Source organism: Monodelphis domestica, chromosome 2 (assembly GCF_027887165.1).
Source record: "Monodelphis domestica isolate mMonDom1 chromosome 2, mMonDom1.pri, whole genome shotgun sequence".
Classification (NCBI taxonomy): domain Eukaryota; kingdom Metazoa; phylum Chordata; class Mammalia; order Didelphimorphia; family Didelphidae; genus Monodelphis; species Monodelphis domestica.
The window spans coordinates 500,154,274-500,171,993 of NC_077228.1; the positions used below are offsets into that span (position 1 = coordinate 500,154,274).

At 37.7% G+C, this 17,720-nt stretch overlaps 1 protein-coding gene across 2 annotated transcripts in view; it reads left to right on the forward strand.

The window, feature by feature from the left end:
* CCT6B (chaperonin containing TCP1 subunit 6B) overlaps window positions 1-17,720 on the forward strand; it is a 72,735-nt gene that overhangs the window by 18,064 nt on the left and 36,951 nt on the right. For both annotated transcript variants that reach the window (XM_056819459.1, XM_001367903.4), the window contains exons 6-12: window positions 5,514-5,617; window positions 6,870-6,980; window positions 7,154-7,313; window positions 7,429-7,511; window positions 13,677-13,773; window positions 14,033-14,180; window positions 15,278-15,411. In XM_056819459.1, coding sequence (XP_056675437.1) covers window positions 5,514-5,617; window positions 6,870-6,980; window positions 7,154-7,313; window positions 7,429-7,511; window positions 13,677-13,773; window positions 14,033-14,180; window positions 15,278-15,411 — 837 coding nt within the window. The remainder of the gene's footprint in view (window positions 1-5,513; window positions 5,618-6,869; window positions 6,981-7,153; window positions 7,314-7,428; window positions 7,512-13,676; window positions 13,774-14,032; window positions 14,181-15,277; window positions 15,412-17,720) is intronic.

A 17,720-nucleotide genomic window follows, 5' to 3' on the forward strand; every position in this document is an offset into this window, starting at 1 on the left:
GATTTCATACTTTAGCATTCCAATCTGCTGTGATGAATGTGACTTTTTTTGGTGTTATTCCTAGAAGATATGAAAGCCTTCTTAGAATTGAGCATTTTGGCCTCTTTGGCAATAGTGTTAGAGACTTCTGTACTATGATGTTCAGTGGTTTGCATTCCAATTTGAACAGATAATTCTGCCATTTTTAAGATTATATCCCAGCACGATTTTCTCAACTTTTTATTGATTATGAAGATTACTCCATTTCTTGTTAGGGATTCTTCCCCACAGGAGTATCTGTAATGATCATCTGATTTAAATTCATTCATTCCTACCCATTTAAGTTTACTGATACCAAAGATGTGTATGTTTAACCTTTCTGTCTCTTGTTTGACCATAGCTTACCTTGGTTTGTAGATCTTACCTTCCAGGTTCCTATGCAATAATGGCCTTTATAGCATTTGACTTTCCTTTCATTTCCAGGAACATCCACAGCTGAGCTTGCTTTCTCTTTTGAAGAATTCTCTTAATGAAGCAGGCCCAGCTGCTTCATTAGTTTTGGAACTACTTGTTGTCCTTTTCTCTTCCCCAGGAGTGTGTTGGATATCTTCCGACCTGAGGGGTTCATCTTCTGCTTTCATAACTTTTCTCATTTTAATATTGTTTAAGTTTTTTTTTTTTGGCAGAGATACTAGAATGGCTTTGCCATTTCATTCTCTAGTAGATTGCCTTTTGTTTGAACTCTCCTTTATGACCTGTCCATCTTAGCTCAGAATTTTATTGACCTAGGCAAGTCTCTCTGCTATGATGAGGTAGTAATCCAGGAGGAGAGTTAAGAATATGGGATCAATGGAATAGATGCACTTTATCTGTATCCTTTTCCCAAGTGCTTATGATGTTCTGTCTTTGGTTTTATATTTGTTTTATTTATGGATAGCTGTGGATAAATGTGTATATAGTTCACATTCTGCTCATTTCAAATGGAGTATTATTAAGCATCTTTTTGTATCTGATAGGATATTTTATAAATCTAATACTATAGTTAAGTCATACATATTTATGAGTTTCTTAGTCTATTAGACTTATCATATCAGACAAGTGCTTGGAAATGTTCCAGAAATGAAGTGCTAACCTTCATTTTCCATTTATCCACTGCCTCACAATTAGAATGGAAGTGTTGATGACTGGTTATTTAGCTAGCTACCAACAGATCAAGTTAATCTTGGCTGCTCTTTTTTTTTTTAACCATTATCTTCTGTCTTAGAACTGACACTGAACCACCTAGCTGTCCTTGGCGGCAGGTTCTTTAAATAAAAGGAGATGATGGGGCAGCTAGGTAGCAGAGTAGATAGAGGTCCAGATGGGGTGTTGAAAGGACCTGGACTCAAATCTGGCCTCATATGCTTCCTTGCTCTGGGACCCTAGGCGAGTCACTTAAACCTAATTGCCCAGCCTTTACCACTCTTCTGCCTCAGAATGGATACTTAGATAGAAGGTAAGGGCTAAAATAAATATATAAACAAACAAGCAAATAAATAGATTAATAATGAATGAATGAATAAACAAATAAATAGGGATGATAACCTAGGCTTGTGAGTTACAGAATCTTAAAAGAGGGCAGTATCTCCTAGGCCATGCAATCTAATTAATATCCAAGCAATAGTAATCTCCAAAGTTTGCCCAAGTGATCACCCAACTTCTTTTTAGTAAAATTTTATCTTTATTTTATTCCAATAACAAATTTATACATAAAGTTTCCCAAAGTTACATGATTCATATTATCTCCCTTCCCCCTTCTCTCCTAGCTCCTGGAGTTGACAAGCAATTCTACTGGATTATACATATATTATCACTCAAAACCTATTTCTATATAATTCATTTTTGTAAGAGAATAATCTTATAAAGCCCAAATCCCAAATCCTATACCCAAATAAACAAGTGATAAATCATATGCTTTCAATTGCATTTCTACTCCGAGAGTTCTTTCTCTGGAGGTGGAGAACATTCTTTGTCATAAGTCCCTCAGAATAGTCCTGGATCATTGTATTGCTGAGAGTAGATAAGTATCACATTTGATCATTCCATAATATTGCTGTTACTGTGTACAATGATCTCCTGGTTTTGCTTATTTCACTCTGCATCAGTTCATGTAGGTCTTTCTAGCTCTCTGAAATCATCCTGTTCATCATTCCTTACAGCACAATAATATTCCATCACCATCATATACCACAATGTGTTCAGCCATTCCCCAATTGAGGGATATCCCTTTAGTTTCCAATTCTGGTTTGGTATATGCTACATATGGCCAGAAAACAATCATTAATATATTTTAAATTAGACTAGAAATGGATCTTTGTGAGATATTGACATTGAAGATATAGCATGAGATGAGGAAGGAGTGAAAGAAACTTAAAAGCGCAATTAGAGAGATGGGTACAAGACCATGGGTGGAGAGTATTATGGAAGTCATAGGTAGAAAGGATATTAATAAAGAGAAGAATATTTAAAACCATCTGCAAAAGTATCATATGCAGTGGGGATAAGTTAGAAGCCTTCCAAATAAGATCAGGAGTGAAGCAAGGATGCCCATTATCACCACTATTATTTAATATTGTATTAGAAATGCTAGCAGTAGCAATTAGGAAACTGAAGGGATAAAGTAGGCAATAAGGAAACTAAACTATTACCCTTTGCAGATGATATGATGGTATATTTAGAGAATCATAGAAAATCAACTAAAAAGCTAGTAGAAATAATTAATAACTTTAGCAAAGTTGTAGGATACAAAACAAACCCACACAAATCATCATCATTTATACATATTCCCAGCAAAAATCAGTAGCAAGAGTTAGAAAGAGAAACTCCATCTAAAACTACTCTAGACAATATAAAGTATTTGGGAATCTATTTGTCAAGACAAACTCAAGAACTATACAAACACAACTACAAAACACTTTCAGAAACTCAAATAAAACTATATCTAAACAACTGGAAAAACATTAATTGTTCATGATTGGATGAGCTAACATAATAAAAATGACAATCCTACCTAAACTAATTTACTTATTCAGTGTCATACCTATCAAACTACCAAAAACTTTAAAAAATAAAGTTAGAAAAAATTATAACAAAGTTCATCTGGAATAACAAAAGACCAAGAATATAAAGGGAACCAATGAAAAAACTTAAATTGTACTACAAAGCAGTCATCATCAAAACAATATATTACTGGCTAAGAGATAGAAGGGTAGATCAATGGAATAGACTAGGGGTAAATGACCTTAGCAAGCTAGTGTTTGATAAACCCAAAGATCCCAGCTTTTGGAACAAGAACTCACTATTTGACAAAAACTGCTGGGAGAATTGGAAAACAGTCTGGGGAAAATTAGGTTTAGATCAACATCTTATACTGTATACCAAGATAAATTCAAAATGGGTAAATGACTTAAATATAAAGAGCAAAATCATAAATAAATTAGGTGAACATAGAATAGTATACCTGTCAGATCTGTGGGAAAGGAAGGGATTTAAGAATAAGCAAGAGATAGAGAACATTACAAAATATAAAATGAATAATTTTGATTATATTAAAGTAAAAGGCTTTTGTACAAACAAAACCAATGTAACCAAAATTAGAAGGGAAGCAACAAACTGGGGAAGATTTTTGATAACAAAATTCTCTGACAAAGGTCTAATTTCCTGATTAGAGAAATGCAAATCAAAATAGTTCTGAGGTACCACCTTGCTCCTGGCAGATTGGTCAATATGACAGTAAGGGAAAATAATAAATGTTGGAGGGGATTTGGCAAAATCGGGACACTAATACACTGCTGGTGGAGTTGTGAATTGATCCAACCATTCTGGAAGGCAATTTGGAATTAAGCCCAAAGGACTTTAAAAGACTGTCTGCCCTTTGACCCAGCCATATCACTGCTGGGTTTGTACCCCAAAGAGATAATAAAAAAGGGTTATACAAAAATATTTAGGTAAAAAGGGAAATGAAGCCAGAATGAGGGGATAGATGGAGAGGGGGAAACAGATCTGGGAATGGTAAGGGGAATAGGAAAGATAGAAGTTTAGACCATTGTAATCAGCAAAAGAAATTTCAGTAAATCAAATCTAGATATTCATGTTAATGGGTGTTAGGAGGGAGAGGATGTCCAGTTGCATACCACGCATCTACATACCCACTGCCCATAGCTATGACTGCTAGGCAGCTAAAATCATTTGTGCAAAAGCACAAATGGGTAAATGACTTAAATATACTCTGTTAGTTAAGGAAACTGCTTTTGCAGTACTCCATGTGATTATGGACCCATGGAGAGTATCTAATAATGGGTAATGATGTAGTTGTGAATGTCCACAATTTAGAAAAGTTTTTGTTCTTTGAAAGTTGAATATATCGGGTTGGGTGTACTTTGGTGGAGTCACTCTGAGTGCATTGTCAGATTCTTAGATTTCCATATAAAGAATCTTGAGGTTTTTCACCTAGGATGGAAGAATCCAATATATTAATTTAATTAATTAATTTTTGCTAACCAGACACATGAGGTTCATTTACAGACCCACATTTAAATTTGCTAATTTATGTTGAGAAATAAGAACTAGAATCTTCACTAAAGAAATAAAAAGTGGAATACTCTTCCAGTGTGGGTTTCTCAGCATATTTTTTCCTCAGAAGAAAAGTCCATTTGTTGAAATGGACAAAACACTGAAATGTAAAATGGAACAGTTGAATTTTATGATCTCTAAAATCCTTTGCAGTTCTAAATCCCATGATCTTGTGATATTACAAATTAAGGTCAGATTTCTTGGTGAGGATGTAGTCAGAGCAAAGGAAGTTGTATGATCTTAAAGTAAAATCATTCTCAAGCTATAGTAGCTTAATGGTTTCCTTTCCTGTATGCTATTATATCTGCCAAGTGAACTAGGATACACATGTAGACTGCTCTGGCAACTCCAATTATTGTTAAAGAGGACTGGATAAATTCTTAACCAACTATTCTTTTTCAACATTTTTTGTCAGCTATTAAAAAATATTTCTCCTATTCTTATCTCTTGTTGTTTCTAAGACTGTAGACTATTTTAGACCAGTTACATTTTAGGGGATCATTAAAATGTTTCTTATTCTCTTATCTCCTGCTATTTATCAGATTATATTTTAAGGGGTCACCTTTCTCCAAATCAAACTTTTGGATCATTTCTGGGAGAGTTAGTACACTCTAATGAAAGGAACACTGAATTACGAGTCACTCAGCCTGGATCTTAATCCTGGATCTGCTCTTAACTTAATGTATGACACTGGATGATTCACAATGGTCCCAGTTTCAGAGCTCCAGTTGAAGATACTGGAGCAAATGATCCCTAAGACCCCTTCTAATTCTGAAAGACGACCTTTGGGTTTGGCCCATTGGGTCCAGCACTTTTACATCTAACTTGTAATTTGGAGGCAAAATAAGAGAATAATTGGGACAATGGGTTTTGATTTAAGAGTCCAAATTATTTCATGATTGTATTAATTTCTATTAATACAGGCTGTGGTAGAGTCTCTTCTAGCCATTAGAAGACCAGGTTTTCCTATTGACCTTTTCATGGTCGAGATAATGGAGATGAAGCATAAGTCAGAAACTGACACAACGTAAGTTATACAACATGTGGCCAATATGAGATTTAGACAATTGCCTTCAACTTAGCTTCAGTTAACTTGACAATTTATACTGAATGTTAGAAATGTCTTTTGCTAATATTCCATTAAGCCAAATTGTTTTTACATATAGGTAGGAGTTTGAACATCAATAATTTAGAAATTTCCCAATGATTTTGAGCAGATATTTAAAAATAACAGCACATGCTTGATTTTAGTTTGTCACAATCAACTTAGATCCTTCTTGAATGCCTTATTGTGGCCTGGAGGTGTCAGTGAGTTATTGTGGACTCTGTGTTACTCTAACAAGCCTTTACCAACCAGAGACCTGGTGATGGGCTGTCTGTCACTTGAGAAGCAGCCTTTTAAAGACTAGAGTAGGGGAAGCTAGGGGACTCAATGGATTAAGAGGGACAGGCCTAGAGATGGGAGGTCCTGGGTTCAAATCTGACCTCAGACATTTCCTAATTGGGTGACCCTGGGCAAGTCACTTGACCCCCATTGCCTCTTCTTACTGCTCTTCTGCCTTGGAACTAATACACAGTATTGATTCTAAGATAGAAGGTAAGAGTTTAAAAAAAAGTCTAGAACAGTTCATCCTGGGATTGGCCCATAGCAGTGCATTTTTTTGGCTATAGCAACTTTTATGGAAAGATGACGATCTGAATCAGAGAAGGGAGCACACAGACTGACAAATTACAGATTTTGAAGTGAAACAATGCCATTGTATTGTATAAAAACTGTGCCAAGTGGATGTTAGGTTTGAAGTTGGATGCAGAGGGTGTAGCAATCATGTCATGGATAGAACTGATGGCAAGAACTCTGCCCTGAGAGCTGAAAGATTAGAGTTCAAGGCCTGCCTCTCGTTTCTTAGCCACTCAGCTATGAAGTCAGAGAATCTAGGTTTGTCTCTGCAATTTATGATATGCATGATCTTGAGCAAGTCTTCTCTAGGCCTTAGTTTCTTCATCTGAAAAATGAGGGGTCAGACTGGATCATCTCTGGCCTCTTCCAGGACTAGAAAAACAGAAATAATAACATGCACACAAGCCTTCCTCAGGACCTTGTCTTGAGAATTAAATGATATGTAAATACATGTAAAATCTTTGATACATCAGAATTGCTTTATAAATGTGAGATCTTACCTCCCCCCCCAACCTTCTTCCTCCTTCTCTTCCACATCATCATGTATTTAGTGTGTGATCTCCTAGAATAGAAAAGAAAGAACTCTGAATTATTTTACCAGGTTGATCAGAGGGCTAGTTTTAGACCATGGTGCTCGTCATCCTGATATGAAGAAAAGAGTTGAAGATGCTTTTATTCTTACTTGCAATGTATCACTGGAGTATGAAAAAACGTAAGAGTGTTGTTTTTTCTTTATAACAATGTAGACAAATGTAGTTTTTTTCTTTCTTAAAGTAGTGTTTCTCTTCCCCCTACATATTTAAAGTCTTTTCATTCTTCCTTTTTTTCTTACATTTGCTTGTTTACTATTGTGTATGCATTCACATACTCTCTTTGTTCTTTTAGAGAGGTAAACTCTGGCTTTTTCTATAAGACTGCAGAAGAGAGAGAGAAATTGGTAAAAGCTGAAAGACAATTTATTGAAGATAGAGTAAACAAAATAATAAAACTGAAAAGAGAAGTCTGTGAAGGTGGAAATAAAGGATTTATTGTTCTTAATCAGAAGGTGAGAATGACATTTGAAACATGTAAGTATTTATAATTAAATGCTTGTTACATTTAACTTGGTAATAGAGAATGCTTAATTCCTTCTTGTTATTTCTATATGTATTTGATTACAGGGCATTGATCCATTTTCCTTAGATGTCCTTGCAAAAGAAGGCATTGTGGCTCTTCGAAGAGCTAAAAGAAGAAATATGGAACGGTGAGCTTAGTATGTAGATAAAAGAATCATACATTCTAAATAATAATTCAGCCCTGGGAGCTGAAATTGTTTTGCACTTTTGTGTACTTATTTTAGCTCATTCATTAGACATCATTTCTATAAAAATGTAATTGCTCAAAAGTTATTTAATCCAGGTAAGAACAAATTATTATATTGTTATAACCAGAGTTCTATAAAAGGGTTCTGAATAGTAGTAAGCTAGGCAGAAGAGTGGTAAGGGCTAGGCAATCGGGGTTAAGTGACTTGCCCAGGATCACACAGCTAGGAAGTGTATGAGGTCAAATTTGAACCCAGGACCTCCTGTCTCTGGGCTTGACTCTCAAACCACAAAAAGCATCCAGCTGCCCCCTAAATTTTATTTTTTAATAAGTAAAATATCTGCCTTTTCTGACCCCCCAAACCTTTGTTTACAAACACATATAATTAAGTAAAATAAATTCCTGCAGTGACCGTGTCCAAAAAAATATGTCTCATTCTGTACTATGAGTCCTTCACCTTTTTCTAAAAACCCTTAATTTCTGTCTTAGTACTCTAAGACAGATAGGCAAGGGCTTGGAAAATGGGTTAAGTGACTTGGACAGGGTCACACAGCTAGGAAGTGTCTGAGGCCAGATGTGAATCCAGGCCTGATGCTCTATCCACTATACTACCTCACTGCCTCTCCTTCACCTTTCTATAAGGAGATGGGTAGCATGTTTTATACTGAGTCCTCTGTAATTTTGGGTGGTCATTAAACTAATTGGAGTTCCTAAATCTTTCAGAGTTGTTTGTCTTTATGGTATTGCTATTGTGCTTCATCTGAAGTTTAAACAGGAGTAGCAATCATGGATTTAGACAAAGCTAAAGCAAAAATTGATCTAATTAAAAGAGATAAGGATTACATATTGATAAAAGATACCACAGACAACAAAGTAATATCAATACTGTAAAGGGGAAATAGGGTTAATTTTAAAAGGGTTGGACTTGATTATTTAAGAGTGTGGTCTCCAGGAATTTAATTAATTCCAAAGATATTTTATTTATAATTTCTTTACAAAATATAGAAAGAGTGAAGTAAGAAATCAGAGAGAGGATAAGGTAAGATATCTAACCTAAACACTAAATAATTTACTCCTGGTCCCTGAGCAGGGAGAGTTAGTTCTTAACTGGAGGGGCCTTGGCCCTTGTAGCCAAGGTCCTGGGGATGCAGGGAGTCTCTTTCAAGAGGATAGGTCTCTCCTGAGGTTAGTCTCTTTCGAATATCCAGCAGTTAAGAGTCAGCTTTTCATTCATCACATGTCAGTCTAAAGGAACAGGGTCTCAGGTCCAGTCAGCAGATCCTTCTACCCTTCTTCATCAGCCTCGACTCAAAAGCATGAAGAATTGAACTGAATTCTTCCAGGAAGTTGTCATCCCTTTCAAAGACATTTTCTTTTGTGTCACTTCCTGTGTCTTCCCCTAATTTTACGCCTACCAATCACAGTTGATGTTCTGCTCTAGGACTGCCCAGAAGGAAGTCAGTTGATTCTGATTCATCACTCACTATTGCACACATAGGTCACAGACCTCCCACTCAATGATTAAATGGGATGTTTACACTTTTGGTGATTAGATCTAAAAATGGGCAGATCTCCATACTCAACTTCTAAGTATTTTAATTATTTACACTTTTGGTGATTAAAATCTAAAAATAGGCAGGGGTTACAATTTAATCTTCACAATCAGGGGAGAGTTAATTAATTTCATTGTTATAATCATGGGAGAGTTAAATTTAATCTTCACAATACTAAATATATATGCACCAAATGGTATAGCCCCCAGATTTTCAAAAGTGAAGTTAAATGAGCTTATGGAGAAATAGACAGTAAAATTATACTAGTGGGGGATCTCAGCTTCCCCCTCTCAGGTCTAGATAAATAAAATAAAAATTAATAATAAAGAAGTGAAGGAGGTGAATGAAATTTTTGAAAAGTTAGAACTAATAGATCTCTGGAGAAAATTGAATGAGAATATAAAGGAATACTCCTTCTTTTCAGCAGAATGTGGAACCTATAAAAAAAACTGACCATGTATCAGGGCATAAAATCTTCACAACCAAATGCAAAAAAGCAGAAATAATAATGTATCTCTTTTAGATCATAGTGCAATAAAAATTATAATCAATAAGGGTTCATGAAAAGATAAGTAAAAATTTAATTGGAAGTTAAAATATAATTCTAAAAAAGGGGTTGGCCAAAGAGCAAATTATAGAAACAATAAAAAATTTCGTTAAGGAGAATGACAATGAAGAGACACTATATCAAAATTTATGGGATACAGTCAAGTACTTAGGAAAAAATTTATATTTTTATCTCTTTCTATTCATCTTTTAGGATTATCAAGATAGGGACTGCTAAGTGGCTGAGTGGATAGAGAGCCAGGCCTGGAGATAGGAGGTCCTGAGTTCAAATCTGGCCTCAGACACTTCCTAGCTTTGTGATCCTGGGCAAGTCACTTAACCCCCATTGCCTAGTCCTTATCACTTTTTTGCCTTGGAACCAGTACTTTGACTTTGACTATTGATTCCAATATTGAAGATAAGGGTTAAAAAAAAAGATCAAGACATAACAGAACCACTTTCAGCCCATTTATTAGACTTCTCTATGACTTCTGATGATGAGATGGTTCAGAGAAGACAGAGGTCTCATCTCTCTATATTAGAATGTAAAAAGTTTATTCTTGTTTAATCTCTTATGATCATTTATTTATATTTACTTTTTAAAAGTTTCCCTTGACTCCTGAATTTGAACTTTAAAGTTTCTACTCAGCTCTAGTCTTGTCATCAAAAATGTTTAGAATCATCAATTTCATTAAATATCCATTTGCCCCTGTAGGATTACATGGAATTTTATGAGGTAAGTTATTATTCCTACTTGTAAGCCTTTGCCTTCTAGAATCTTATCACAAGTTTTTTGCTATGTTAAAGGAGTGACTGTTAACTCATGTGTGTTCTGGGGCTATAGTTCCTCACCACTTGAATTCTTTATTTCTGACTACTTGCACTATTTTTATTTTGACCTAGAAGCTCTGAATTTTGGCTAGGTGTTTTCATTTTAGGGTTTCTATCCAGAAGTGGTTGGTGGATTCTTTTTCCACTTTTCCTTCTGGTTTTAAGAGATATTATGGGTTTTCATCTTTTATGATTCTTGAAATATGATGTGTAGATTCCTTTTTTGATTATGGCTTTCAGGTAGTCCAATGATTTTTAAATTATCTCTCTTGAACTTTTTCCATGTAATTTGTTTTTGCTATGAAATGCTTCATATTTTCTTTGTTTTCAGGGATTATTATTGCTTGGGCAAAGCTTTGTACCTCCTGTGCCATGCTATTGATTCCCTTTCCATTTTTTTCTTCCATAACTCATTTCTTTTCAATTTTCTCCTCTGGTCCTTTAATGAATTATATGTATCCATATTTTTAACATTTAAAAATTCTTGCTTTATCTTTTTTAGGAATTCTAGTTGAATTTGTCTCCACGTGGTGTTTTCCTTTGAGTCTTTGTTTGTGGGTGTTTTGGAGTAATTTTCTTCTTCTAGGTTTATGTCTTGAGTGACCCTCTTACCATAATAGCTCTTTATGGTGGGATTTTTATTGTTGTTTTATTTTGTTTGCTTGTTCTTCCAGCCTGACTTTGGGCTTTGTTAGGGCCAGGTTCTAAATACTTCTGGAGGGAGGACCAGTGTTGGTCCTGCTATTGCTTCTTTAGGCTATTACTGAATATTATCTCATTTTGGGATTTCAGGAGGCTGGAGACCTGCAGGTTTGCAGTGCTCCCAGAGGGATCTGTTCCAGGACAAAGTTTGATTTCTACCCTTCCTGGTCTGAGCTCTGCAAGTTCCCGACATGGGGGTATGAGTAGGTCTATGTATTGACCCCATCTGGAGTTCCAAAAGACTACTGCTATATCCAATACAGGTTCAGGGTGTCAGAGCTGAAGGCTGCCTTTTGGCCTAGGATTCATGCCCTGGTTATTCCACTGTATACTTCAGTCTGAGCTGGAGCCTGGAACTGAGATTCTGCCCTCCTCTTGTATCCTAGACACATAGTTGTTGTTTGCTTCTGGATTTGTTTCTTGTTTATTATATAACCTAGGACCCACTACCAGAACTACCAGTTCTCACTCAGAATGCCACCCCTAACCTTATATTCCCCCTTCAGTCACCTCTGGATCTGTGAACAGGATCTGGGTGGTAAGCAATAGAACTACCAGTTTGTACCTCTTCTGCACCCTATAAAAATTTAGGCCTTTAAAAAAAAAAAGATATTTTCCCAATTATATGTAGTAACAATTTTCCACCTTAAGTTTTTTGAAGTTAAAAGATCCACACTGTCTGCTGCCCTACTTTCCCTCCCCTCTCCTAGAGATGGAAAGCAGTTTGATCTAGGTTATATATGTATTATCATGCAAAACCTATTTCTATTTTGTAGTAAGAGAATACTCATATAAGACTAACCCCCCCCCCCAAAAAAAAAAAAACTAAAGTGAAAAATTGCATACTTCCATCTGGATTCTTATTCTAACAGTTCTTTCTCTGGAGGTGGATAGCATTTAAGTCCCTCAGAATTGTCCTGGATTCTTTGTTTTGCTAAGAGTAGCAAACTCTATCACAATATTGTTGTTATTTTATACACTGTTTTCCTGGTTCTGTTTATTTCACTCTGCATAAGTCCATGAAGGTCTTTCCAATCTTTCTGAAATCATCCTGTTCATAGTTCCTTACAGCACACTAGTCTTTCCTCACCATCATATACCACAATTTATCAACAATTCCCCAATTGATAGGCATCCCTTCAATTTTTAATTCTTTGCCACTATTGAAAGAATAGCTATAACTATTTTTGTACAAGTAGGTCCTTTACCCCGCTTTCAAAAAATCTCTTTGGGATACAGACCTAATAGTAGTATTACTGGATCAAAGGATATGCATTATTTTATAACCCTTTGGGCATAATGTAAATTTGTCTTCCAGAATGATTGGATCAGTTCACAACTCTACCAACAATGCATCAGTGTCCCAATTTTGTCTCATCCCCTCCAAACTTTATCACTTTCCTTTTCTGTCACACTGGCCAATCTGATAGGTGTGAGGTGGTACCTTAGAATAGTTTAAATTTACGCTTCTCTAATCAAGAGGGATTTAGTACATTTTTTCTTATTATTGATAGCTTTGATTTTTTCATCTGAAAACTGCCTATTCATAATCCTTTGACCATTTGTCAAATCTGACTTAGGCCTTTATATATTTGAGAAATGAGAACTTTATTAGAGAAATTTGTTATACATTTTCCCCAGTTTGTTGTTTCCCTTCTTATCTTGGTTACATTAATTTTATATGCACGAGAACTTTTTAATATAGTCAAAATCATTCATTTTACATCTTGTAATACTCTCCCTCTCTTGTTTGGTCATAAATTCTTCCCTTCTCCACAGATCTGCCAGGCAAACCATTTTATGTTCCCCTAATTTACTTTATGTCTAAAATGTTGGCCCTTCTGTGCTGGACATGAGACCTCTTCTTCTCCTGGTGAATAGCTTCTCCTCACACTGGAGTGCTCTGTGCTACAGTTTCTGGCCAGACCCATCCGCAGGGTCTGCAGATTTCTCTGGCAACCTTCTTTTGTTAACTTAGGGTGAAAAATGACATGATTTTTTCCTTGGATTTAAAAATCATGATATGATCTGGTCTGGTGCATTTTCTAGATCTGTTTGGAGGAACTGTTGGTGGTGGAGGGTAGAGGCTGACTGTCTTTCTTCTAGCTCCTTTGCCACTTGGCCTCTACCTTCTCCTTAAAGTGGAATTTTAAAGTATTGTGGCAATGCTGCCTTATTAGCAGTGCAATTTTCAGACAACTAGAATATTTTTTAAACCAGTAATTATTTTCTCTTTTAAAACCAGTACTGTGCATTGGTTCTAAGGCAGAAGAGCAATAAGGGCTAGGCAATGGGGGTTAAGTGACTTGCCCAGGGTCACACAACAAGGAAGTAGCTGAGGCTAAATTTGAACCCAAGACCTCCCGTCTCTAGGCCTGGCTGACAATCCACTGAGCCTCGTAGTTGCCCCCTCAATTAGAACATTTTTAACAGCTTTCTAGAATTAACTAAAACTTTGGTAAAATCCATTTCAGGCTGACTCTTGCTTGTGGTGGGATTGCTATGAATTCCCTTGATGACCTCACTCCAGAATGTCTGGGCCACGCTGGGCTTGTTTATGAGTACACTTTAGTAAGTATTTTAAAAAATGTTTGTAAATTAGTGATACTGATCCCCAAACCGTCAAGTTGTGCCGGAATCACCTTTTATAGCTTATTCCTGTACATCGCAGCTGTGTCTGTGCACGAGGGCCCAAGGCTGCTGGGGGGCGGGGGCTGTGGGGAGCCCCCAGGATCTGCCCACAAGGGGGCTGCCATGGATTTGTGTATGTCTGAGGGTCTATTTCATAACCACGTGGAGGGACATTTGTGGCCTCTTGGGGGTTCTTCAGGGGGAAGAAAAGTTCACCTTTATCGAGAAGTGCGACAACCCTCGCTCGGTGACCCTGCTGATCAAGGGGCCCAATAAGCACACGCTCACACAGATCAAGGATGCCATCCGAGACGGGCTGCGGGCTGTCAAAAACGCTCTGGATGATCGTAAGTTCCCTGTGGGTTTGGTCAAAGTGAGAACAAACCTGAGAGGCAGTGAGACGCAGTAGAGGGAGCCAGTCTCCAGGCCAGGAAGAACTAGGTTCAAGTCCTGTCTCTGATGTGTGCTGGCTAGGAGACCTCTTAAAACTTTCTTACTCAATACCGTCTAAGATCACAAGTTTGGAGAGAGTGCATTGGGAGAAGGTATTTCTTTGTCCACCAGTGCTCTATGGCGCAGAAACCACAGGTCCAGTCCCTGCCCCTAATGCACGAGACCTTCCATGATCTCATCGGATCCTAGAACTCTGCTTATTTCATAACAGTTTCTATAGGCAGATTCCCAGCTAAAAGACGTACTTTCTGTTTTCATGATAGACTCCTTTTAAAATGAGTGTGTAACGATGAAAGGCACAAGAGCATATTTTAATTTTTTATTGCAATTTTTCATTTTTTCTCAAAACCCTCTTCCAGACTGACTCTCATTTGATTGTTACAGCTCTCCAGAGAGATAGTGTTATTGTCTCCATTTTATAGAAAGAGGAAAGTTTGGAGAAGTCGTGGCTCGGGGCCAGGCCCGGCGCTCGGTCTCCGGCTCCCCACACAGGGTCTTTTTCACTACCGGGGCTGCCTTGGCGACCACTTATTAAGAAGTTTGCTTCACAAATCATCCCAAATCAGAAGTTGAGTCAAAACGGACCACCCAAAAACTTCTCTGCTCTCTTGCTGCGAGAGAGTGGGAGGGAAGGGAGTAAATAGGAGGCTCTCTGAAGCTTAATCACAGAGAAAAAGAGCTCGTGGATGTTTCCTTTGGCCTCTGCGATTAGCCGGGGAATAAACCACGAAGCCAGAGCGAGCGAGAGGTTCTGCTCAAGGTGCCTTGTCTGAGCCAGGCTTAATTATGTAACCACATCTACCTTTAGAGCTCCATGAGGCAACCTAGTAATCACGGAGCTGTGAAGCTTTTACTTGTCAGATTTCTGTGCGTATTTAAATACCATTCAGCTATCTGCGGGCACTAGCGCACACTTGACTACGCTAATTGCTTTCTTTTATATTTTTTCTGCTTGGTATGACTGTCAATCTTTTCTTTTCCTTTCCAACAGGCTGTGTCGTTCCGGGGGCCGGTGCCGTTGAAGTGGCAATATCTGAAGCTCTTGTCAAGCACAAATTCAATATTAAAGGGAGAGCCCGCCTCGGAGTCCAGGCCTTTGCGGATGCATTGCTCATCATTCCAAAGGTGCCCATCCATCCGATTGGTCCACGGAGAGGTGGTTAGAGAGATGCTCAAGTTATCACAGAGGCCTGTAGTAGCCGGCATCGTCAAAATATGCCGCCTGCGTTTACTCACAATCTCCCTCTTCATTTGCAGATCTTTTGCTTCCCAAATGGGGGAAATTGTGTGGTGATAGCTGTGAACGTTTTGAGGAGGTTTGTGAGGGAGGATAATTTCTCCCCTGGGAGGCTTCTTAGCTAATAGCATTGGAAATTTTCCTAATGAAGGGCTCAATCTGAGAGGGTATTGGTAACCATAGAACTGTTATCCGCTGTTGTCTAAGCTTTCTCTAAGGGTTCAGGGTGTTGAGCCTCCTCTCCTGTGCCCTCGGGTACTAGTCCAGATTTGTCAGGGACAGCCAGGACTTGACATGTTCTTTTCATTTCAATAGAAAAAAAGAGATGCCGAATTTCTTTTGCATAACAAGAGAAAGAAAAAACCTTCTTTGCCACAATCTGGACTCAAACCACCACAGAAGAACATATTGCCCCCCCCTCCCCGCCCCCCACTTCGGACTTACTATTTGAGCCTGAATTCAGACTTTACTAGAAAATCAAGTAAAATAGCTCCCCTTTATTCTAACTGCTGCAAAAACGACGCATTATTTACAAAGCCCCAAGTCAGAGACTGAACTCCCCCCCCCCCAAACAGCAGGAACAATAAATAGTAGTCTTCTAGATAATTCATTGGGGCAGCGAGGTGGTGCAGTGGATAGAGTGCCCTCTTTCTGAGTCCACATCTGGCCCCAGACACTTACTAGCTGTGTCACCGTGGGCCAGTCACTTAATCCTGTTTGTCTCGGTTGCTTTATCTGTAAAATGAGCTGGAGAAAGAAATGGCAAACTATTTCAGTATCTTTGCCAAGAAAATTTCAAATGGGATCACAAAGAGTCAGATATGACTGAAATGACTGGACAGCAACAAGGACGAAAGATAACACACGCCCATTAACATGGCTAAGATTTATTCTATGAAGAGCTCCATGTTTACCCCAAAAGAGAAGATGATAAAGGGGAAAAACGCCTTGAATTTCCCTTCAAGAACTTGCAGTAATGGGTGTGTGCTGAGTGAATAAATAAGGCATAAAATCTATTGTTGACAGACTCTACTACATCCTGATCCATAAATAATGGTTAAATAAATAGTTTATTCCACATGATTTAAATAAACAAAAACCTGACTCTGTTGAGGGCCTGTCGCTATTGTATGGCTCCACTGAAGCCTCCTCTTGTCCTTGTGTTCTGACTCCAGGCTGAGAGGAGGGACTGACACTTCCTACTGCTGCTTCCAGACCGTTCCTCTTCCCAACACTCCTTTGTGACCTTTGCTCTTTGGAATTATGTATAATTCCTCTAACTACCTTTCCCCTCCATCGATACTGCCATCTCCAGATCTCTGTGTTCCCCTTCCTATTTTCTCAATGACTCTAGTACCTGACTCTGGGCAGGGTGGCGAGGGAGATAGGCTACTGGACTTTCAGTCAAGATAACTGAGTCCAAATTCCATCTCTTGCCCTTACTTTGTGACTATGGACAGAGCTCTTAAACTCTTGAAGCCTCAATTTCCTCATCTATAAAATAGGATCATAATGCTTCTACTACCTACCTTACACTGTTATTATGAGGAAAGTGCTTTGGGAATTTTAAAGTGCTATATAATTGATCGCTAATTTTGTTATTTTTCCTCTCTACCTCTATCAAATGAGATATTTGTAAAGCTCTTAGCACAGTGCTTGGCACACAACAAAATCTTAATAAACCATTTCCTTCCTTCCTTTCCTTCCATTTCCTATCATCATCCTGATTAACTTCAGGATACATACTGGTTTTTCTTCTTTTTTCTTTTCTTTTTTTTAAAATAAAGACATTTTATTTTACTAATTACATGTAATACCAAATTTCCAGGTAAGTTTTCTGAAGTTATATGAGCCAAATTGTCTCCCTCCCTCTCTTTTCTACCCCCTCTCAAAGCTGGCAAGCAATTAGATCCGAGTTATACGTATGCTATCATGCAAAATATAATTTCATATTGTTTATTTTTTGTAAGAGAATAATCACATAAAACCAGAACCCCAAAATAAAAACCCAAATAAAGTGAAAAAATTGTATGCTTTGATCTGCATTGTGACTCCAACAGTTCTTTGTCTGGAGCTGGCTAACATTCTTTGTCTTAAGTCCTTTAGAATTGTCCCAGATCATTGTATTGCTGAGAGTAGCTAAGTCCGCCCTTCACAGTTGATCTTCCCACAGTATTGCTGTTACTGTGTACAGTGT